This window comes from Lissotriton vulgaris, chromosome 4_1, assembly GCF_964263255.1.
Source record: "Lissotriton vulgaris chromosome 4_1, aLisVul1.2, whole genome shotgun sequence".
NCBI classification, from domain to species: Eukaryota; Metazoa; Chordata; class Amphibia; order Caudata; family Salamandridae; genus Lissotriton; species Lissotriton vulgaris.
The window spans coordinates 1,523,538,883-1,523,564,372 of NC_141691.1; the positions used below are offsets into that span (position 1 = coordinate 1,523,538,883).

At 44.3% G+C, this 25,490-nt stretch overlaps 1 protein-coding gene across 1 annotated transcript in view; it reads right to left on the reverse strand.

Moving 5' to 3' along the window:
* LOC147724186 (kinesin-like protein KIF20A) overlaps positions 1 to 25,490 on the reverse strand; it is a 434,630-nt gene that overhangs the window by 170,710 nt on the left and 238,430 nt on the right. Inside the window, exons 11-12 of the mRNA XM_086966965.1 lie at positions 20,202 to 20,367; positions 17,639 to 17,809 (exon numbers count right to left, since the gene is read on the reverse strand). Coding sequence (XP_086823091.1) covers positions 17,639 to 17,809; positions 20,202 to 20,367 — 337 coding nt within the window. The remainder of the gene's footprint in view (positions 1 to 17,638; positions 17,810 to 20,201; positions 20,368 to 25,490) is intronic.

A 25,490-nucleotide genomic window follows, 5' to 3' on the forward strand; every position in this document is an offset into this window, starting at 1 on the left:
TACGCACTAGACAGGACATGAGATTATTTCATGTGTGAACTGATTTTGGAATTCTGAGCTCGCGCATATACATTACCTCTAGGAGAAGACTAACTGCTTGCCCATCGCGAACCTTTAGTGTTAAGAACAGAAAGGGTTGCACTTGGCCCAATTTTCAGAGCCATCATAAGACGGCCCTAGGACACCAGTGGAAAAGTATCTCAGCCTCCAAAGTTGGGGACTATTAGCCCCAATCTGCCCTTTAGGACCATTATCCACTGAACCTCTAAGAGGTAAGCGCTTAAATGGGATTTGCTCTAATGGGAGTAATACATCAATGCCACTTCCAAAGGCTCAATATGCAGACGCGCTTAGGGCCGAGACATTACTCTGATTCACGCTAACAGTGGAGCGCCTGGGAAAGGGCTCCCTGCAAGCCTCTTCTGGTAAATCCTCAATATTTCTTCTGCCCTTACAACTGCACTTCACTTCGAGAACGCCTGGGAAAGGGCTCTCCTGCTTTTAATTATTTACTTGACGCATTTAACTGTGTACTGTGTTTTAAAAAAAAGAAAAAATAAATACTTTTTAATCACTTGATACCCTTCATTTGTGGCTTACCTGCTGATTAGGTACGGCGTCCCTCGCCGGTCCAGCGCGGATTCTTCCATTTGTCTGGAGGGAGGTGCCACCCACCGGAAGTCAGGTTTAACCACTTCCACCTTTCCCCTACCTGGAGATTAGCATTCTAGATTACCCCCACTATAAGAGGACATGCCCAAACAGACACGCAGCGGGCGCGCCAAAGGCAAGCCCATCTGTGCACGTCCATGCCTGTTCCGTGGCCAGCGCCAGACACGCTGCCAGTCTCCCCCCTCCCCAGACGACCCCATCTACTGGACTATCCCTCAACTGTGAACTATCCGAGAAAAATGGTGTAGTTGTATCTCCCCATCACTGCTCAACCTCGCAGATTCCCTTTCTCACTTTTTATGTGACAAATGTTCCACTAAAATCTCTCAGGAACCCAGCCTTCCCGCCCCTCCCACCGCCACCCATAGGCATTCCTCTTCCCCCAATGACACCATGGACCCTTCTGTCAAGGCTGGTCTATTAAACTGACGTTCGGTTCTGTTGTAGTCTTACTCTACTTGTTGCACTCTCCCTATGGTGTCTCTATGCTCTGCTGCTCAGCCTGGGATGAGGTCATGCGGAATGTTGGAGTGTGTTTGTATCTGGTGAGAGTCAGTTGGTCTGTATGGGCTGAGCAGCCAGGGGGCTGCTCCTGGTGGGGCAATCACTTAGGCAAATACTGAGGTATTAACTGGACTTACCATCTTCCTGTACTTGTGAATAAATATACTTAATGGACTACTAGACCCTGACTACACATCGTCTTTCATTACAATACTGACGACGAGGTAAAAAGGACTACGTGTGGCTGAAGGCTGAAGGATTACCCTGCTACTATGGGCTTGTACATATGGAACTAAAGAAGCACGAGAAAAAAGAAGCTGAAACTCCTGAAACTGAAGAAGCATTAGAAAAAGAAGTACCGCATGGAAAAAAAGCAAACTGGCTGTCCACATGCCCCACCAGTGACCAAAGACCGGTCGGCCCCAACGTGGATGTGCCAGTGCTTGTTGTACTTGGGTGAGTGTTAATTGTGTGGTTTTACTGATGACTTTCAATGTGTAAGGACAGCCTGCAAACCCTGATGTTCGTTAACGTGAGGAATGGTGATCTTTAAAGCTGACTGGTAAAGCGCTACATCGTTGTTTTTTTTTGAAAAGGGTTAAACTGCAGCTAATGTTTACCGCTTTGGAGATAACACGCAGCGTTCGTGTTAAAGCAGCGCAATGAGGTTGGATTATTTTTGAAGTGTACAGCATGCAGTGCTTATGTTTGTAGGCATTGAGCGCTGATTAAGATATCACCAAATTCAAGATATCACCAAATTCCTTACTTTTCGGACTGATTTCTGTGTTGTTGCTGCCATCTAATGGTCAAAAATATATGGACAAGGAATTCATTTATTAGGTTTGTGTTCGAGCGAAGAATCTGCGTGATGGACAAGTTTGTCAACTTTAAAAAAAGACTTCTGTGAGACTTAATTGTGAGCAAGCGTGTGGGCACAGTTCATGTCATTCTTCTGTGGTCTGCTCATAATTCGTGGTGCCGTTCTGCCGTCGCTGTGAAGGATATTTCAACATGCAGTGTGTTTTGGCAGATGTCCAACTATTATTTTCTAGCGCGTGAAGAACATTTCTCTGCATTTACTCACTGTTGTGCAGTTGGTGACGGTTGGCCAGCGGAGCTCCTCTCTGTTCCTCTGCTGTGCTGTGTCTGATGACGCATTTCGAATTCCCCAGGGTACTGGTGAAGATGACCCCTGTGACGGATCTCAGCAGTGTAACTTTCGTCATGCTCAACGTGCCTGTTATGTTGTGTAATACATGTATGTTGCTTTAACTCTGTTCATTCTACATTCCATTCAGACTGTTCCTACTAGTTGTATTCCAATGTGTTCAGTTACTCCTGACTGCTAACCTGTCTGGCTGTGTACCTGCTCTGCTATTACATTAAATCCACTTTCTACTTAATTGATGTGTGATTCATCAATTCAACAACTGGCGACGATCAGGATGATTTTTTTTACATTACTGAGAAGCCTGTACCGCTTTTTATTTGAATTCTGACTTTTAGTGGACAACGTGGAGCAGAGACGACGTTACTACATTTAAACAGCGCGCTGAGGACAGTAATCGTTTTAGCGCAAGAAATCCTGGTGAGCGACGCTTTATTTTTCAAAGAGTTTACAATTAATTATACTTTTGATATATTGCATGCGCTTCGACAGCTGCGCTCGAGCGCTCACCGTTACTGGATTCAAAAAGCAGATCGAATGCGCGTGTCCTCAAGCCTGGAAGTTCTCTCTGGAAGTCGCGCTGCTTGTTTGTAACGTCATACGTTCGCTGTGAACGTGGCGCATCACATGATGCGTGGCAGCCATTTTGGATTGGGCAGGCCTACTCGTTATGAATAAAAAAAAAACGGAAGACGTTTTTTTTGTTTAATTTGCCGATTTCAACACCCACAAGTCGGATTTACAAGGCGGTTACAGGTAATCTCTCTTTAACGCTTGGAACAATGCTATTTATCTAATTTTAGACAATTTGAAGAATCTCTACATTTTCAAGGCAATTGGTGGTGAAGACTGGACAGTGTAAAAAAGGAACGTGTGTTATTACTCACTGAACAATTCCACCATAAACAGCTTTGTACCTTACTGATAACTTACCTCAGCAAGCATCATTTATTTTTATTAATTCATTTTTTTTTACATCAACATGAGTCAACAAACATTTTCTTTAAGTAACCCTCAGGAATTCTGGTGCAAAGGTTCTGAACCAACGTTGAAATGGCTAGAGTGGAAAGACTATTTCCTTAATTATATTGACACTGTGGATTCCGATGGTAAAATGTCTGCTGATCAAAAGAAGCGTATTCTTTTACACTCTTTGGGTCCAAAAGGGCTCAAATGTTATAACCAAATGAACAAGCCCATTGTAGGGGGAGGGGATAGTAATGTTTTCACAGTAGCTCTATCCAATTTAGACAAATATTTCTCCTCGAAGGTATGTATGGGCATTACGCGTTACAAATTTTACCAAAGAAAACAGTCTAAAAATGAATCTGTGGATGACTATGTTGGAGAGTTAAGAAAAATGGGCGATGATTGCGCTTTTGGGGGTTTACTGGAAGATTTAATTCGCGACCAGGTTGTAATGCACGCTAATAATCCTGCAATTCAAGAACGTCTTTGGATGAATGGTGATGCTTGTTTAGAAGACATCCTAGCTTTAGTTCGTAAAGCTGAGTCATCTAGTAGATGTGCAAGTGCTCTAAAATCAGAAAGTGTCAATAAAGATGTAGTGGCTAAAATAGATGCAAGTTAAAAAAAAAGTAGTAATTTTAAACAAAAGAATGAAACATGGGCAAAGCCTAAGTATAGTAATGAACCTCCCAAATGTTATAGGTGTGGTAGTTTAGAACATTTGGCGTTTGCCAAGTCGTGTCCTGCAAAAAAGAGTAAATGTGGTGCTTGTGGACTGTATGGTCACTACACTAAAGCATGTAGAAGAAGGACAAAGACTGTCAAGTGTATTCAAGAGGACCTTGCCTCTGATGAGAACACTTCTAGTGATGAGGACCAAGCATCAGATTGTGCTGTAGTCTTGAAGAAGAAACTACTCCTCAACATCCGGGATGGTTGTTTACTTGTTGATAACAAACCTGAATGTTGGATACATATAGGAGGTGTGCGTATCAAGGTATATGCTGATTCTGGTTCGCCTTATACGATTGTAAACGAAGATATATGGCGTAACACATTTGTAGACAGAGTTGGTCCTAAACTGTCTCCTCCAGATATTGACCCAGAAGGTTATAATGGTGGGAAGATTGATATTGTTGGTTTTCGTTGGCTGAAATTTGAGTTCAAGAACCGTAGATCATATGGCAAGTTGTATGTATCAAAAAAAGGTCCATCGGTTTTAGGGTGGAAAGACCAAGGGGATTTACATATTATTCTTGACCCCAACTCTGTGGAAAAAGTTTTAGTGATGGATGAGGGTACCAAAACAGGTGAGGAACTGTTAAAAAGATTTCCTGCAGTTTTTTCAAAGACAATTGGCAAATTAAAAGATTTTGAACACAAAATAATTTTGAAGGATTCTGCTGTACCTAAGATCCACAAAGTTAGAAGTGTGCCAATCGCTTTAAGAAAAGACGTTGCTACTGAACTTGAGAGATTGGTCTCATCTAACATAATTGAACCGATTGAGGCATCTGCTTGGGTTCCTCCTTTGGTGGTCGTGAAACGCTCCAATGGTAAATTAAGATTATGTGTGGACCTTCGCCATTTAAATGATAATATAGTGGTAGATCAATTCCCTCTGCCAAAGATTAATGAGATGTTAGCTTTGCTTGACGGGGCTAAATGGTTCACCACAATAGATTTATCATCTGCGTACCATCAGATTCCTTTGTTTAGAGACAGCAGAAAATACACTGCTTTCATAACCCCACAAGGATGTTACCAATTTAAAAGGATGCCTTTTGGTTTGGCTTCGGCCGCAGCTGTTTTCCAGCGTTTAATGCACAGGTTGTTTTCCACAGTTAAAAACACAAAGTTTTTTCAAGATGATATTCTCATCTTTGGAAAGGAAAGGGCAGATCATGACAACACTTTGAATGAAGTTTTAAGCATCCTGAATGACAAAGGTTTAACAGTTGAATACACCAAATGTACTTTTGCTAGTGATCATGTTACTTACCTAGGCCATGTTATAGATTGTGATGGGATTAAACCAAAACCTAACTTAGTTGATGCTATCAGATGTGCTCCTTCCCCCAAAGGAAAAGATGATGTCAGATCCTTTATTGGTTTGGCCGAATTTTGTTCAAAGTACATGCCTAACTTTGCGACCAGAACATATAATATAAGACAGCTGTTAAAGAACAAGACAAAGTTTGCTTGGTCGGTAGAATGTGAACAAGATTTCGAAGACATCAAAAGCTGTATTACTAATATCGCTTCTTTAAAAAGTTTTAATCCTGATGCTCAATCTATTATCACCACAGATGCCAGCATTAAAGGTTTGGGTTCGGTTTTATCCCAAGTCGGTGTGAATGGTAAGGAACAAATTGTGGCTTATGCTTCCAGGTCACTCTCGCCTACAGAGGAAAAATACTCTACAATTGAAAAAGAAACTTTGGCATGTGTATGGGCAGTTAATCACTTTAGAGCTTTTGTATGGGGTACTAAGTTTATTTTGCGCTGTGATCACAAGCCATTACTCAGAGTCCTAACTACTGAAGGTACTGTTAACACTTCAGCGAGAGTTGCCAGACTTGCTATTAAACTGCAAGATTATTGTTATAAAGTGGAATATGTGCCTGGCAAAGAGAATTGTATAGCGGATTTTCTTTCTAGAATGCCTAAGCAACTCGATGAATGTGAGGATGAATTGTGGAATTCTTTCCAGGTAGCCTATGTACAAGATATGGAAGGTGCAGGCATTTTGAAGCAGAAGTGGGTTGATGAGTATTTGAAAGATGAAGAGTTATCCTTAGTGAAATTCCATCTAGCTGGGTCCTGGCCGAAGAAAGTTGATAGCAAGCATCCCTTGAAGCCTTTTTGGGAGGTTAGATTAGACTTAAGTGTTCAAGATGGCAACATCTGGTTTGGAGAGAGAGTCATACCTCCAAAGACTTTGCGGTCGTCCATCATGGCTTTATGCCATGAGGGGCATTTTGGCATAGTCCGTTCTAAACGCACTATTAAAACTTCATTTTGGTGGCCAGGTATGGATGCAGAAATTGATAAGTTTGTAAGGAACTGTAAGTCGTGTCAAACAGCTGACAAATCACTAGTAGTCTGTAAGCCTCCTATGGGTAACATGACTGCACCCTCTTCTCCTTGGGAACATTTAGCAATTGATATCATGGGTCCCATTGGCTGTGAGCAAAAATACATTTTGGTCTTAATGGATTTGTTTTCAAGGTGGCCTTTTGTAAAAGTTGTAAGTAAAGCTGATACTGAGACCGTTTTAAAATTTCTGGATACATCTTTCACTTTGGAAGGTATCCCTTCAGTTTTACTAAGTGACAATGGTGTCCAATTTACCTCTAATAAGGCAAAAGAGTATTTCAATACTTTAGGTATCAAGCACCAGACCACTGCTCTATACAATCCAAACAGTAATGGAATGGTTGAGCGCTTTAACCGTGTTATTAAAAGTACTATTCAAATGTCTGGTAAGAATAAGGAGTGGGAAGTTCAAGTTTTGAAGATGGTTTGGTCTTACAGAACCTCAATATGTGAAGCTACAGGTTTTCCTCCTTTTGTACTTATGCGTGGCAGGAATCCACGTACCAAGTTTACTCCGGGATGGTTATTTAAGTCCAATGTGGTGAATTGGTCTGAAGATGTTGTAAAGGAAAGGAGCCAAGCTTCGCATCTTAAAAGCAAAATGTTGTATGATACAAAGCATAAGGTGAAGGATGTTAATTTGGTAGTTGGTCAATGGGTAAGAGTCAAGAAACCTTGTAAGTCTTCCAAGGAGGAAAGTAGTTTTTATGAACCTATGCAAATTGTTGAAGTTTTAAACAACTCTGTTCGCCTTTCTGATGGACGTGTTTGGAACCTCAAAAGGATTGCCAAATGTCCTCCTCCTCAAGTTGATTCTTCTTGTCAAGTTTCTTCACAGAAGTCTTCTGATTTGTTTGATTTAGAGGATTTGTTTTGTCCTAAGTCTTCTGATGCTTTTGAGACGTCTAACACTTCCAGTTGTCCTGTTTCAGATGTTTCTGGCCAGATTTCATCAGATTTGGGTGCTTCTACTTCTTCTAGTTCTGCATGTGATGGAGAGGTAAATGTTTTTAGAAACCCTAGGCGTGAGAAAAAGCCTCCTGTTTGGTTAGCGGATTACATTTCTGAAAATTTTCCTTTGTAATGTTTTTTTTTTTTTTCACTTCAATTTCCAAATAGTTTTTTTTTGTTAAGATGGGGGGTGGTGTCGGGCACAAGTTATAAGTTTAATTTCTATAATGTTCAAAGGGGGATGTGTTATGTTGTGTAATACATGTATGTTGCTTTAACTCTGTTCATTCTACATTCCATTCAGACTGTTCCTACTAGTTGTATTCCAATGTGTTCAGTTACTCCTGACTGCTAACCTGTCTGGCTGTGTACCTGCTCTGCTATTACATTAAATCCACTTTCTACTTAATTGATGTGTGATTCATCAATTCAACAGTGCCCCATTTCCTTCAGAAAATGACGCTTAACAGTGGCGGCCATCTTAGCACCTTGGGATGGTTTTCTTTATTTTGTTTTGAAACACGACGTTCGAGTTTGTTTGCGATGGACTTTGACTTGTTTAATGTTCCAAGTTTTTTTGTGATGGCCAGACACTTCATCTTTCGCTCTTTCCAACGGATGCAGCGTTTTTCTTTTCTAATCCAAGATGGGTTTGCTGTATCCTTGTTGGTGCTGACCCCTCGCTTGTGGTTATTTGGAACTGGGTTGTCATCACTGCAAATGTGCTACTGCTGCAAAGGGATCTTTGGATTTGACAAATATTTTCTGGACTTTGGGTGAGAAGCTACATGGTGGATTTTCGGGTGAGGTATCGCTCATCTCTACTTGGACTGGACTTTCGGGTGAGGTATCGCTCATCTTAGACTACGGTGACCACGTTTATTGTTTTAGTTTGTTTTGTTCTATTTACCTTGTGATTTTAACATCTGGATGGGGTCATGTTACAGTTGTATGTTTGTTGTGACGTTGGTAGAAGTGTTTGTGTTTTCGTGGAAGACGTCGCGAATCTTCCCGTATTCACAACATTCCTTGTTTTAGACAGCTCACTGGAGCATGAGACATTCTTATTTTGCTGGTCATTTATAGTTTGTCTTTTGTTTTCTGGAGTTGTGGATGATAAGTGTGTGTGCTGTTTCTTTTGACTCTGGTGGAGTGTGCCCATCCAGTTGTACGTGTGTGTCATGGGTTTTAAGGTTTTCCTGATTTTAGCTTGTCGTGGGTCTTTAGTATCCACATTTTGTTTTCCTTGGGTTCAGTTTCCAAAATCTGTTTGCTCTAGGTCTACCTATCTGATGTTTGCCATGGGAAAGGCGTTTTCCATTATTTTGTCTGTTTGCTCTAGGTCTAAAGAAACCTATCAGATGTTTGCCATGGGCATGGCGATATTAGATGTTTGCCATGGGCATGGCGATTTTCATTATTTTGTTTTCCTTTGGGTGTTGTAATTCCCAAAATTTTGTCTAACTTGGGATTGTTTCTTTTCCCTAATTTTGTTGTCCTTCGGGTCAAGGAGTGCCCAGGGTGGGTTGCCTTTGGGCTGAGTTAGCTCGCTGTGTGTTTGTTTGGGTTGTTGTTTTTCATTTGCAGTTGGCATGGCATGTTTGCTTTGCTTTAGGGTGACCCATGTCACGTTTGCCCTGAGTTTTAAGTACCCATAATTTAACAGTTTTGGTTTTACTGTTACTTTTTTTTAATGGGTGTTGGACCTGTCATGTGGCGTTTTTTTTTTTACACCGTGTGGTGTGTTGCCTTTTGGATATGCAGTTTTTAGTTTTTGATTGTATCTTTTGTCTTGCATTCCTTGTTTTTCCTTATCTTATCCGAGAGTAGGGTGTTCTATATGTTTTTGTAGTGCATCCTCTTTTCTTCCTTGTGCGTTTTATCATCTCTATGCATTTTTGTGTAAGGGGGTAGGATGTGTGGTATGTGCGTTATCAAGGGGGTAGGATGAGTTGTGTTGTATGTTTTATTTCATGCACCTTTCTTTCCTCTCTTTTGTTGTTCCGCTACACTATTTTGTTCCACTTCTCTATTTCCTTACGTTTGACTGTTATTGATTCTTTTGCTTAACGTGTGTCCAACAGCTTCATACTTTCTCTTTGTTTTCCATTATTATAATGGGGGAGATGTGTTGTAGTCTTACTCTACTTGTTGCACTCTCCCTATGGTGTCTCTCTGCTCTGCTGCTCAGCCTGGGATGAGGTCATGCGGAATGTTGGAGTGTGTTTGTATCTGGTGAGAGTCAGTTGGTCTGTATGGGCTGAGCAGCCAGGGGGCTGCTCCTGGTGGGGCAATCACTTAGGCAAATACTGAGGTATTAACTGGACTTACCATCTTCCTGTACTTGTGAATAAATATACTTAATGGACTACTAGACCCTGACTACGCATCGTCTTTCATTACAATAGGTTCCTCGTCATGCTGAGGACATATGGCTCTCCCTCACTACCTATGCATGGGATATAATGTTCCTAACCGAAACATGGGTCAGGGCCTCCTCCAACACAGATATCAGCCTGGCTTTACCGCCAGATTACCGATTCTCAGGAATTAACAGAACTAACAACAAGCTCAGGGGAGGGATTGCACTGATCATCAGACAAGGATGGGAGATATCCTCTAGAAAAATCTACAACATTAACCCTTTGGAAGCAATGTACTTCTGCATCACCTCCACTTCCACTCTGGTGCTAGCGGGAATTCTCATTTATAGAACCCCCTGCTCCCCACCCCGCCATCTTGTTGACTTCTACGACATTGTGGCTGACCTTTCACTGAAGCGCGCGCACTTCACTGTCCTAAACGATTTTAACTTGCACATCGATGATACTGGCTGCTCCAAAGCCAACCAACTTGTTGACACATTAAATGGCCTCAATTTCACCCAGAGGGTGATAGGCCCTACTCACCGGGCTGGACATACCCTAGACCTATTGTTCACTAATCACCCATAACTCCTTACCGCTGTTCCCCTACCACTTCCCGGGGCTGGCCATTCTCTCATCCCCTTCAGCCTGATATGCTCCCCTCGCCCTTCTCTACTTTCCCCTGCTCTGGAACATAGCAGAAAAAGGTGCATGTCTCCTGCTCCTCCCTGGCCCCCGCCCTTGACAACCCCCTGCCTCGATAAGTGGCGACCTAGATCTTGATGTCACCAGTTTTAACAATTAGTTGTCTTCTGCCCTTGATAAAGTTGCCCCAAAACAAGCCATTATATCCTCTAGACAAAAACCTTCCGCCCGTGGTTCACCCCCGCAGTACGCGCCGCCAAAAGTCATTGCAAAAAATTGGAGCGAAACTGGAGCCTTATGTACAACAACTAGAAAATAGCTACATATTGAGCCGCTATCAAGAATTTTCATAGACAAAAAAGTGCTGTAATGAAGGATTATTTTGTCAATAAATTTAACTCCACGTGCAACTCACCAAAATCTCTCTTCAAAATTGTAAAAGGTTTTACTAAGCCTACAGCCTTGTCCAACAGGATTTCTCCCACCCAGGAACTCTGCGATGGCCTCTCAGATTTTTTTTTACAATAAAATTGCTGACATCTACTCTACTTTTTACCCTTCTCAGCAACCTCCAGAACTTACCACTCACAACACCAACCCTAACGCCCTTTCCTTTACTTCCTTCACCCCCATTCCCAATGCAGTTGCTCTTCAAAAATGTCTCTCTTGTAAATCTGGGTCTCCAAAAGACCTCTGCCCTGCCACTCTCTTTAGCTCTATTACACCCCTCATCAGTTCCCCTCCTAACACCATTTGGAATGCCTCCCTACGGTCTGGAGTATTCCCTTCTGCCTGGAAACAGGCCATTTTAATACCTATTCTGAAAAAACCTGATGTGGACCCCTTGGTCTCAAAAAATTATCGCCCCCCATCTCCCTTCTTCACAAACCTGCAAAGGTTCTTGAAACAAGCGACCCTTGACCCTGCTTGCAGATTAGGCCGCTCTCCACACTGCACAGCTCCGCCTGTGTGTGCCTGCCTCTGGGCCAGCTGCTGCCGCTTTGTGAGTTTGCCGCTCCCCCCCGGCCATCATTTGTCTGCTAACGCTGTTCTTGTGCCGATAACTGTATTGTGCCGTTTTCTTTAATTTTTGGTCACGGTTTAGACTCTATTTTCTGTTTAGACTGCATTTTGCCTTTCTTATTTCTCTTGTTGCCCCTGCCCCCTTTTGCCTTCTGTGATTCACCGTCCCTTCCCGCCGCTGCCTCCCTGCAGCCCCGCCCCCGCTCTCCCATTCGCTGCACCGCTCCCACCTCCCAGCTGCTTCTCCCTCCCACATCCCCTTATATGGCGGCCGCTGCGCGGTAAAGGGAGCGATCCTTGACCCGGCCCGCAGGTTAGGCCGGTCCCCACAACGCACAGCTACACCTGTGTGTGCCTGCCTCTGAGCCAGCTGCTGCCTCTTCATGAGTTTGCTGCCCCCCCCTCCGTCTCTCATATGTCTGCTCACGCTGTTCTTGTGCCGATAACTGTATTGTGCGTTTTATGTTATTTTTTGTCACTGTTTAGACTCTTTGTTCTGTTTAGACTGCATTTTTCCTTCCTTATTGCTCTTGTTGCCCCTGCCCCCTTTTGCCTTCTCCGATTCACCGTCCCTTCCCGCCGCTGCCTCCCTGTGGCCCCGCCAACCGCTCTCCCATTCGCCGCCCCACTCCCACCTCCCATCTGCTCCTCCCTCCCACATCACCCAACATGGCGGTCGCTGCGCGGCCCGCTGCTGGCGCGCCTAAGGCAAGCCCGTCTGCACCCGTCCGCGCCTGAACCGCGCCCAGCGCCAGGACACCTGGCCCCCACAAACGCCACGACGCCCGCCTCTGCTACGATGCCAGTACCCTCCTCGCACTCAACACCGGACGATCGCGCACCTACTGCCTGGCCACCCCAAAGCGCACCCAAGGACCTTTCTGCTGCCGGAACTGCAGCTTCACCAGCATCCGACCCGCCAACCCACCAACCAAAGAACCCAACTTCCTCCGATGCATTCTTCTCAACACCAGCTCTGCCCGCAGACACGCCGTCGAACTCTGGGATCTACTCGACTCTACCTCCCCAGGTGTCGCCTTCCTAACAAGAGACCTGGCTGAACCCCTCCTCGGCACCAGACATCGCCATAGCCATCCCGGAAGGCTACAAGATCACCCACAAGGACCACACCAACGGAGTAGGAGGAGGAATCGCCATCGCCAACAGGAACAACCTCAAAGTCTCGATAAACACCGCCGAACAGCTGCCCTTCCAGATCCACACCGACCCAAACACCACCCTCAGAGGAACCCTAGTCTACAGACCCCCGGACCCTGACCGCAGTTCAGCGACATCATCGCCGACTTCATCAGCACACACGCCGTCATCTCCACAGACTACATCCTACTCGGGGACCTGAACTTCCACCTCGAGAACAACAATGATCCCAATTCCTCCAACCTGACAGACAACCTCGCCAAACTCCGACTCAGATAACTCGTCAGTACACCCACCCACTCCGCCGGCCACACACTGGACCCCATCTTCTCAGCTAGCACCCATGTCTTTTTCGACCACACCACTGAACTCCACTGGACCGACCACTGCTGCATCCACTTCACCTTCCGGAAACCCCCCACACACCTCCACACCCAGCAGATACCTCGCTGCCGCTGGAGCAAAGTCACCTAGGACCAGCTAACCACTACCCTCGCCAAGAACCCACCCACAGACCCGACCGGCCCCGACGCCGCAGCCTCAGGCACTGGATCGATGATTGCACCAACAGCCTTGCCCCGCTCAAGAAGGCCTCCAGCACCCACCACAGCAAGAGAACCAGCTGGTTCACTGGAGACCTCCAGGCCTCCAAGCGTACATGCCAAAAACTAAAAAAAAACTGGATCAGGGAACAAACACCAAAAAGCTACACAGTCTACAAGAACGCCACCCACAGACAACACCACCTCATCAGATCCGCCAAAAAGACCTACTTCAAAGACCGCCTAGACAACAACGCACAGAGCTATTGAACATCGTAAAGGAACTCTCCAACCCCAGCTCCAACACCAATGACATCCCAACATCACAAGACATGTGCGACTCTCTGGCCACCTTCTTCCATCGCAAGATCGCAGACATTCACGGCGGCTTTGACGCCACCACCACCCTGGCAACCGCTGAGACTCCCGTCCCCACGATTACCACCGGCACCAACCGCCTGCTCGCCTGGAAAAACATCAATGACGACAAAATCAAGATCGTGAACACCATGCACTCCGAATCCCCGGAAGACCCCTGTCCACACCACATCTTCAACAAAGCCAGCAGCACCATCGCACCCAATCCCCGGAAAACCATCAACATCTCCTTTGAGACAGCGACCTTCCTGGAGAGCTGGAAGCACGCTGAGATCAACGCCTTGCTCAAGAAACCCAAAGAGGACCCCAAGGACCTCAAGAACTTCCGACTCATCTCCTTGCTACCGCTCCCGGGCGAAGGTCTTTGAAAAAGCCGTCAATGTACAACTAGCCAGCTTCCTCGAGGAGAACAGCATCCTGGACCCGTCCCGGTCCGGGTTTCGCAGCAACCACAGCACCGAAACTGCCCTCATCGCCACCACCGATGACATCAGGACCCTGATGACAACGGAGAAACCGCAGCCCTCATCCTTCCGGTACCTGTCAGCAGCATTCAACACGGTCTGCCACTGCACACTACGAACATAACTATGACGCCGGAATCCAAGAGAAGGCCCTAGCCTGTACCACCTACCTCCTCTCCGGCAGAACACAAAATGTCCGCCTCCCCCCCTTCCGCTCCAAAGCCACTGAGATCATCTGCGGCGTACCCCAAGGCTAATCCCTCAGCCCAATGTTATTCAACGTCTACATGGCACCGCTCGCCCAAGTCGCACGACGACATGACCTCAACATCATCTCCTATGCAGACGACACCCAACTGATACTCTCCCTCACCAAAGACCCCCTTACAGCTAAAACCAACCTCCACGAAGGAATAAAGGTCGTTGCCGACTGGATGAGAAACAGCCGACTGAAGCTGAACTCCAACAAGACGGAGGTCCTCATCCTCAGTCCAATCCCCTCCTCCTGGAACGACTCCTGGTGGTCCACCGCACTAGGAGCACCCCGTACACCCAACGACCACGCTCGCAACCTAGGGGTCATCCTCGACTCCACCCTCTCCATAACGAAGCAGGTCAACGCCGGCTCCTCCTCCTGCTTCAACACCCTCAGCTTGCTTCGCAGGATCGTCAAGTGGATCCCCACTGAAATGAGAAGGACGGCCACCCAGGCCCTCGTCAGGAGTAGACTGGACTATGGAAACGCCGTCTACGCTGGAGCCCCGGCCAGACTCCTGAAACGGCTCCAACGCCTCTGCACGCCTGATCCTCGACATCCCCCGCCGCAGCCATATCACACCCCTCTTGAGACCTGCACTGCCTCCCCATCAACAAGAGGATAACCTTCAAACTCCTCACCCACACACACAAGGCACTCCACAACACAGGACTAGCATACCTCAACAGCTGTCTCAACCTCTACGTCCCCAAAAGTCAGCTCCACTCCGCAGACCTTGCCCTCGCCACCGTCCCCCATATCCGAAGAGTGACCACCGGTGCCAAGACATGTAACACCCTTCCCGTCCACCTGCGGCAGACCGAAGACCTTCTAACCTTCAGGAGACTTCTTAAGACCTGGCTCTTCGAACAGTAGCAGCGCACCCCCCCACTCCCCGCCCCCAGCGCTTTGAGACCCTCATGGGTAACCGTCCCCCATGACATCTTGGTTAAGAGACTCCGCAGTCTCGGAATTCAAGGCCTCCCCTAAAATGGATCAGATCCTTCCTAACCAACTGCTCTCAACTGGTCGCTCTGCAACCTTTTGTTTCCAGCGAAAAGCCTCTTAACTGCGGAGTCCCTCAGGGCTCTGCACTTAGCCCTTTACTCTAATGTATACCTATCCTCCCTGGCTAAAGTAATTGAAACATGTGGAATCCGTGTGATCTCCTACACTGATGACACCCAACTTGTGTTCTCATTCAGAGACCACTCTGAAGCGACCTTCTCCAATTTCAGACGCTGCTTGCTTAACATCTCCTCCTGGATGGCCCTTAATACCCTCAAACTAAATGCAGACAAAACTGAGGTGATGTTCTTCAATCAACCTAGCTCACTCACTCTGGTGGTCATCTGAACTGCACCCCCTCCGGAACCTGTGCCCTCGGCAAGGAATTTAGGTGTCGGTTTCAATAGTGAACTCTTTTGCAAAAATCAAAATCAACCAAGTTTCTGCAGCTTGCTTTGGGAAACTCCACACCATCCGTAAAATGTTCCCCTTTCTCAGCTCAGCTATGCTGGTACTCCTGGATCTATCGGCCGCCTTCGACACGGTGGACCATGCCAGATTACTCAGTCGACTGGCAGAGACAGGCATTCAAGACCACGCGCTGAGCTGGATTAATTCCTATCTATCCCAGAGAACGCAGAAGGTGGCACTCGGGACAATTTCTTCCACACCAAAAATCCTCAATTGTGGAGTCCCGCAGGGCTCGGCCCTCAGCCCTCTCTTATTTAATATCTACCTGGCCCCCCTCTTCACGCTCATTGCCAACTGGGGTGTTAAGGCAATTTCATATGCCGACGACACCCAGTTGGTATTCCCCTACACGGAAATGACTCAGGAATCTTTTGCAAATTTTAAAGGCTGTCTCCAGGACATTGCACACTGGATGAATACCAACAAATTAAAATTAAACGCCAACAAAACCGAGGTCATCTTCTTTGGTAAAGGTCCTGTCCCCACCCCAGAGCTATGGTGGCCGGTGGAAATGGGTCCCTCACCCTTGCCCAGTCACTCGGCCAAAAATCTTGGAGTGAGATGGGATGATAAGATGTCTTTCTCTGCCCATATCCAGCAAGTGGCCGGCTGCTGCCTAAGTAAATTGAGAAACCTTCGCAAGTTTCTCAAACTCCTTCCCGAGAGTTGCAGAAAGATGGTAGTCCATGCAACTGTCACTTCACGGCTGGACTACGCCAATGGTCTCTACCTGGGCCTCCCTAAATTCTTAATCCATAAACTGCAGGTGGTTCAAAATGCGGCTGCGAGGCTGTTACTGCAAATTCCATTCAAACAGTCGGTCTCTCCGCATCTTCGAACCCTGCATTGGCTCCCTGTCGCCAACCGGATAAAATTCAAAGCCCTGACACTCGCGTTCAGATCTTTGCATGGTTCCTGCCCTCCTTACCTAAGAAAACGCCTCCCTAGGTATACACAACATCGTGTACTACGGTCGAATGACCGTATCCTGCTGGCTGTACCACGAGCAAAAAAGGCACGCCTTGGTGGTCGCACCTTTTCAGCAAATGTTTCTGCGCTATGGAACTCCCTACCGCAAGCAATCCAGCAGGCCCCTGCTGAACCCTGCTTTAAGAAGCTGCTAAAAACGTGGCTCTTTTCCCAGCCTCGATAGGTCTCCCCCTCCTGCCCCTGGACCTCTGTGCTACGTTCCTACAGCGCCGGGACACCTCCTTGTGAGGTAGCTGTTCGCGCTCTATAAATCACATTATTATTATTATTATTTCTCCCTCAAGACTCTCGTCGGACCATTGTCCATGCGCTCATCGCCTCCCACCTAGACTACGCTAATAGTCTGTACACAGGGGCTCCTGCGTACCTGATCAGACACCTAAACACGGTCCAGAACGTCACGGTGAGGCTGATTTACAATATCCCCTATCACCACCTGATCTCTCCTACCCAAAAAACATCCACTGGCTTCCAGTGGCAAAATGCATCCAATTCAAAATTATGGTACTGGTTTTCAGATCACTTTGGAGTACAGGCCCGGCCTTCCTGATAGCCCGGCTCAAACTCACCCAGTCTAGCCACGCCCTCAGATCCAATCATCTACGTCTTCTCTTATCCCTCCGCTTTCGTCACGCAAGAATGGGAGGCAGAGCATTTGTGGTGATCGCCCCCAAAACCTGGAACTGCTTGCCTTTGCCACTACGACTGACTAACGCAGAACCTATTTTCCGCCGTGACCTTAAGACTTGGTTCTTCTCCAGCATCTAAATTTCACTAAGCTTTCTCTCCTCCTTCACCTGTCCTAAGCGCCGGGACAACCCCGTCGGGGGTAGCTGCAGTCTATACAAGCTTCTAAATAAATAAATTAAAAACTAGTCAAATAAAATGTGAGGCCTACCAAAACAAACTTTACCAAGAATGGAATAATCAACATTCTGTTGGTTTGCAAATAAAGACACATTTATGAATACCTCTTGACTTAAAGCCATAACATCCAGTTCTTCTTCATCTTCAAGAAAATCTTCATCCGAGAGAAGATCTTCAATGGAAGTGTTGGCGTCGACCTTTATTGCCTTGCCGTCCTTTCCAACCAGTTTTGGTGTTAAAAATTCCAAGACTCTAGGGTTGATTGTCTGAACCACCTAAAAAAGGAACACTGTAAAAACACACTGAACTGCAACATAAGCTTCCTTGATTTCAATTGTTCAGCCTTATATCAGTTTGTGGTTCCGCAAATTAATCAACTACATATATATTAATAAATTAAACTTTACTCACAAGGTTAACATCAAAGTAAAATAATAATCATCTCCCGATAAACAGACTTTTCTTGAAATTGGAAGAACTGAGCCAAGTGGAAATGCTGCAACAGCTACTTACTGGTTGATAAACCGAAAGTTTAGGGAACAAAACCTTGAATGCATTCTACATACAATTCATAACCAGAGAAAACGCTTGAAATGTTTGTAGTTTATAATCTTAAAAACTATCATACTTCTGCGAGAAATACGGTTTTTTGTTTCGTGCACTACACCATGCCAAGCGTTGAGGAAAAGGGGTTAGATGTATCCCAAAAAAGTGCAGGAAGCTCAAGGGGAAAGATGCCACAGACCTTACAGAAAAATGAACAAAAGAAACGTGGATGGTAAAAGGGAAGGGCAAATGGCATTCTTAGGGATATGGAAGGAGGAGGGTTTGCTCCATCACTATCTCCCTTCCTCCCAAAAAGAAGAAAGGTTGTTGAAAATTGTGATCTGCTATCCATTCATAATTTTGGGCAAGGGACAATCTAAATTAACAGTGAAACAAAACCAGCTAAGAGTTTGCAGCTGATCGGTGACTCTGGCCACGACTAGTTATTCTTTGATTGCTACAAGTGTGAAATACTAAATGAGACATATCAAAATCTTATTTTAATCGTTCTGTGGAATAAGGATATTTGCATTGGTATGGAAACTATAACAACGTCCTCTGGTGGCCTTCTTTGATAATTACTCATGCAGAGTGTTTGCCAAATGGCTCGGAATCATAATGTGTGCAGATTTCAAAATCATACCATTCTCAGCAGGGAAAACTGGGCAAAGACCTGGTAAGTCTGCTTATTGGATCGTTTTGAAGATATGTCATATTCAGCAGTAATGTTACCAAATCCTTCCCACCAGCAAGCGGAGAGGGAAGGGGGTGGGATATTTTTCCATTATGAAGTAGATCTAACACTCCTTATGGGGGTTGACTCTACATAAAGATGTTAGGTCCCACGTACACATTTGTAACGTACAAGGACAAAAAGTTGCATCACATGCCCATATGTCATCTTGAACCTACACATTTTGCTTAGGAGCCATGCTTACAGATTTCACTGTGTAACTTCATTTAGCTTAAATATGTAACACGGTTATAATAACAGTTAATACTTTCACTAGCTTGTTCTTTTTCCCTAAGTAGGTTCTCTAAGCTCCTGAAATTGATATTTTCGTTACGGATACCTTTTTTGTCATAAAATAACATCGCATTGCGACTATTATCATATTTCAAAGTTTGTTACACTATCAGATACAGATAGAGAATTTACAATGATCTATCCTCTGGACACTTTCTGCAACTTACAATTACATCTACAGCAAAGCCAAGAGATAAATGAAGTTTTAGAGCAATTGTTACATTGTTTTGCGACTATCAATCAGAAGTGTTTAAAGTGTTTATTTTATGACTGCACATCCCAGTTAGTCCAAAGTAGTTGCAGAACTGGACTGTTTGCCGATACTCACTTGCATTGCAGTCATCGGAGGACCTATTTCAGCTGTGATACAGGCTATGATTAATTTTACTACACAGTGTGACTGGAATTCTTGAAATAGAAAGCGCCCTGAGAACTTGGTTCAACATTAATGTGGACCAACTGGGATACATATTACCAAGTCCTCAAGTTGCTTCACAATGTGGGAATGAAACACGCAGGCTGCTATCTTTCTATTGTGAATAAGGGAAAATAGAAATTAAAAAATGTTTCCATTATGGGATAAAACATCGGATTTATCCTTGAGCAATGGACTTTCTGCAACCATCTTGGAAACAGACTACTCTGCTATGTCCATAACGCAGGTTAAACAAATGAACTTAGTTTAACTTTTTTGAAGTTTAATTTATTATATATGAGCAGTGGACAGTCAGCCAGTGGAGGTGGGAAATGCATGTCGTGTAATAATTATAGTGCTGAATTTCATGTTACAATTCTTTATGCCATTTGCTTCTACTATCATTCAGTATTTACCAGTGGCGAGAACCTCAACGTACAAAATGTAAATTGCACTTCAACAGGTTCCACTATAATGCACAATGGAAAATAAAATTCCTTCTGCAAAAAAACACATACAACACAATCTTACATGCTCTTGTGACAACAATACGACCATAAAGAGAACACCGACATTGTGGTCCACCAATGAAAGCTATCAATTGAAACACTTGAAACATGCTAAACAAATCAAGGTTATATTGATAGTCATAAAATCGAGAATAATTTGGCCTACTTACTTCCTTGGCCACAGCTGAAAATTTCATGACATGTAAAGTTTCATCATAGTTGGAAGCACACTGGTTTATGTTCACTATCATGCAAGCTTTTCCTTTGCCACAAAAGAAGGGCTGAAATAACCGAGTGAGTTTACTCTCTCTGAAGGGAATATAGTTCTGCTTCATTCTGCAAAGATAAAACCGGAAAGAACTTTCATTAAGTACAATGGTCAGTGCAGATTTATTTTCTTTAACAATTTTAATTCAACCTTGAGATGCTCATACTATGTGTGAGTGCAGGGGCATCTAAACAATTTTGGGGGCCCGGGCCGATCATATTTTGGGGTCCCGGTTTGGAACAATCCAATTTGGGCTTTTTCTTGCCCTCTTTGGTCAGGTCACTGACAGTGCACAGACGCACTCATCTAAATTCTGAAGTTCTTACATCAAATATTCAGAGATAGTGACGTGTGTTTTCAATATTGCAATACAATAGCATTCCACTAATATTGCTGCAAATAATCTCTGTGACACTCTCCCATGTCGCATATGTGAGGTCCTGCTTTGATCTAAAATAATAATAATAATAAAGTAGCTTATAAAGCGCCTGGTGACGCCATCCCGGCGTGTCCCCGCGCTGTGGAGAGAAAGAGACGTAGGAACATTAGCACTTCAAACCACCCATGCCTTAGCTTCTAGGTTGTACAGGTGGGTTTTGAGACTCCTGCTGAACATGGCCTCCGATCTTTCTAGTCTGAGGCACAAAATAAACTTTTTTTATGGATGTTGCATGAAACATAAGCACATTTCTCTGCAAAATGCATGTAATAGACTCTCATACATCACCCATATTAATAATAAATTAAAAGGAAACAGTGCTTAAAACAATCTGTTTAAGAATTACCCAAAGTCATCAGGGCAGGCTTCTCTGCAGAACAGAGCTTGTTCTAACGGGGCCCATTGAAAGTCAGGGGCCCTGGGCCAGAGCCCACTTTGCCCAAGCACTAAAACTTCTATGTGCGAGTGTACACTTCACAATTCATTTTAATGAAACACAGCAGACACATTCTACAGGCTGTCCGCTTGGATTGCACTGAGGGTCAAGGATAAGCCACATTTCTTTGACACACTAAAAAAAATGTTGTATACTTTAGTGTGTCGTCCTACATGGGACTAGTATACCCGGATGTGGGTCCCATGCAAACTTTCACTGGAATCGAGCTATACCAGACTGATGAGCCCTAACTAGGGTGACAGCGATCCTGGGGTGCCTGTGGTCAGGGAGGAACAGGCCTGGCAGTTCAGGCGGGACCTTTCCATTAGAGTAGGGTCAAGACTGATTTGTATAGGGCTTGATCCAAACTCAGGTGGTTTAGTGTGCAAAATAATAATGAACTCTGACGGGGGCCCGAATAATTAGTAGTGGCTACGATTAATTCAAGCAATCCATCACTTCTTTGTATACTTTTGATTGCTCAATAGTCAGCTTGTGACGAAGAGGCAATAAAGAGGTGGGAAAATGAGTTTCTGAAGGGCGGTGGACCAAGTGCCAAGAGGGTGCATATGTTACATTACACATATTCACAATAGAATGCCAATGCAGAGTACGAGTAGCTATTGTTGTTAATAGGAGATTCTCCTGGGAGGTGAAAGGAATGCATGGGTAGGTGCTTGTATGAGAAATGCTACAGAAGTGTAAAGGTTGTCACAACTGAGGAGGAGTGAACATATTGTTAACGTGGGTTTCTGATTCTTTAGTCACAACATGGGTGGTTGGTTATCAGTGGCGCTAGAGATGGGTTAGTGTTAGGGTAGACTCTGAATCTTTTGCAAATGGTTCCTAGCACATCGAATAATCTGTAAGGTTTCTGGTTACATTTTGTGGGCTGTCTGAGGATCCTTTGGAGAAGTTGTTAAATACAAGCAGGTAAGTCTAACATATCGAGGTAGAAACCTGACCTGATCAGTTACCTCTCCATATAAGGCCAGGTATTTAATCTAGCAAGAAACGGAGTCGCTGCCGGGTACAGACACTCAGCACTACACCGAGATCTGGAAGTGGCATTGTCATTTCATACACTTAAAGCTCTTTCCTTCTTATTCTGTAACGGGGATGTAAAAGCATGTATCCTGTTAATACATTGAGCAAAGCAAAGTACCTTTTTAGAACTGCGTTTAGGATTTGTGTTAGACACTCCCTTGAAATTCTCAGAAACTAATGCATTATTTTAATACAACCGAATCCAACACTGGCATTAGCAGCTATTTTCTATTAATGACTGTAAAATGGATTGGATATCTCTGAAATGAGTTTTAACTGGCAGAACAGGGGCAGCAGTAGGATGATGCGGAGCCTTTTTGCGGAATAGGGAATGAGGCTAGCTTATGAGCCAATCAGATGTCCTGTCCCTCGTTCTAATGTGTATTTTATCCAGTAAGCTTTGAATTTCCTTCAATAAGTTTCCTTGAAGATGAATCCCTATACTTTTGTGAATTTTTCCACTGGTTTGCCTGCTTCGTTTAGTGTTATTTGAAAAGATATGAAATTTCCAAGACCTTGAATCAACTGTGGATACTGTTGCATAATATGGTGTTCTATGTAATCCTGTGAGTCATGGCAACACGTTCCATGATTTGGGCAGTTAAACTGCTTAGCAAATATGGGGTTGGTATTTCACCTCTTAACACATGTATCTCCATGGTCAGACCGGGACACAAAATAGAAACCAGCACCAAAAAATGTGCCTCCAATTAGTGAAGCAGATAGCCAACACATTGGTAGTACTAGAGAATTCAACAGTGGAAACTTGTCCCACCTGGCCATAAGCTGGCACACAGCTGGTAGAAAAATGGCCCTCACACTCATCTGTCAAACCAGTCCATCAAGTACTGCCTAATTGCTCTATAGGCCAGTCCGACCCAGTGTATCTCTCGTCATGAAGTTACATTTCCATACGTGATAATTTCTTCAAATATCCCCAACTTTTCAGGATTGCTTGCACCCCCCTGCAATATGTGATTGTTGGATTTTTTTAAGCATGAACTTACCTTTTGTTTTGTCATACTCTGCCATGCACATTATTTTGCATATTGCCCCACTGTCCAGTACAAAAGATGCCAGGTCTTCTGCAACCTGCAAGTGTATTGAGGCTGTTTTTTTGTTTCACAATTCTTTATTGGAAGAGCAAGTAAAAACTGTGTATAGGGGAATGAGGGGTGGGGAACACAAGGTACCATATGTGAAACAGTAATACTGTATGAAAAACACAGTGCAAGATGAAATAAAGTGCTAGGTACATAGCAAGTGGTGTTCCCATAAGGCAGGGGCCCTTGAAGGACAAGGAAGGGCAATATCAAGGAGGACACGCAGGTCCACATCTGTGCACGAAATCATCAGCAGGATGAGGGTGTGTCAGAAAAATGTAACATGACAAAAAGAAACAAACAGAGGAAAAGCAAACAAGGAATCCATACTCTGTTCCATATGCTCGGGGTGGGAGAATAGCCATGGGGGAAGAGAGGTGGGGGAAGGGAGAGAATAGGGGGACAAAGGGGAAGAGAAAGATGAGAGGCAAAAAGAGAGATGTGTAAAAGACAGGAGTGGGAAAAAAATGGGGGAAGTGGGCACGTACCCTCAAGGATCATGACCAGATGGGGTCTCCAGGGCAGAATCAGTGTGATATAATGTCTGGTAACCCTTTTGGTGGACAGGGGTGATCTCAACTAAGAGCTAGTGGGTTTCATCTTGGAGGAAAGGCACCCAGGAGAGGATGAAGATCTCGGTCTATCCTTTAGGTTATAGATAAACCACTTATTGTTTGATACATCAGCAAGAGCCATTCATCATTGGGAGGGGGTAATGACAGTGTCGGAGAATGTAGATCTTGGTTGTGGCAAGAGCTGTATTCAGTAAATGGCCGTGAAGGCAGGAAAAGTCTGGGGAGGTCACAAGATCATGTAGAAGGGTCAAGGGATGATGCAGGGGTGACTTGATTGGTAGGGTCTTGCTTAGTGTGGTGCCGACTGCTTCCCAAAAAGGTTGTACCGAGGGGCAATCACAGAGGACGTGCATCAGGCCACAGCTGTGAGCGGTATGCACCTGTTACAACGCATTTTTTACAACGCACTACTGTTACAACGCATCTATTACAACGCAGATACTGTTACAACTCATGTTTTTACAACGCATTTTTTTACAACGCAGGTACCTTTACAACGCATACCATTACAACGTAAGTATTGGTAAGTATATAGTTATTTTTTAAATGTTATATGTTTGGGGTAAAGGGGTATTTTTAGGGTTTAGGGTCAGTTTTGGGTTTTAGGGTAAAGGGGTATTTTTAGGGTTCGGGGTCAGTTTTTAGTTTTTGGGTAAAGGGGTATTTTTAGGGTTTAGGGTCAGTTTTTAGTTTTTGGGTAAAGGGGTATTTTTAGGGTTCAGGGTCAGTTTTTAGTTTTTGGGTAAAGGGGTATTTTTAGGGTTCAGGGTCAGTTTTTAGTTTTTGGGTAAAGGGGTATTTTTAGGGTTCAGGGTCAGTTTTTGGGTAAAGGGGTATTTTTAGGGTTCAGGGTCAGTTTTTAGGTAAAGGGGTATTTTTAGGGTTCAGGGTCAGTTTTTAGTTTTTGGGTAAAGGGGTATTTTTAGGGTTCAGGGTCAGTTTTTAGTTTTTGGGTAAAGGGGTATTTTTAGGGTTCAGGGTCAGTTTTCAGTTTTTGGGTAAAGGGGTATTTTTAGGGTTCAGGGTCAGTTTTTAGTTTTTGGGGTACAGGGTAAAAATATATTAAAATTAATTTTAAATTAAATTATTTAATTGAAAATATATTAAATTATATTACATTACATTATTTTTGGGGTTGAGGGTCAGTTTTGAGTTTTTGGGGTACAGGGGTACAGGGTAAAAATAAAGTACAATTTATTTTAAATTAAATTAATTACTTGAAATTAAATTAAATAAAATTACCTTAATTTATTTTTGGGGTGGAGGGTCAGTTTTTGGGTAAAGGGGTATTTTTAGGGTTCAGGGTCAGTTTTTAGTTTTTGGGTAAAGGGGTATTTTTAGGGTTCAGGGTCAGTTTTTAGTTTTTGGGTAAAGGGGTATTTTTAGGGTTCAGGGTCAGTTTTTAGTTTTTGGGTAAAGGGGTATTTTTAGGGTTCAGGGTCAGTTTTTAGTTTTTGGGTAAAGGGGTATTTTTAGGGTTCAGGGTCAGTTTTCAGTTTTTGGGTAAAGGGGTATTTTTAGGGTTCAGGGTCAGTTTTTAGTTTTTGGGTAAAGGGGTATTTTTAGGGTTCAGGGTCAGTTTTTAGTTTTT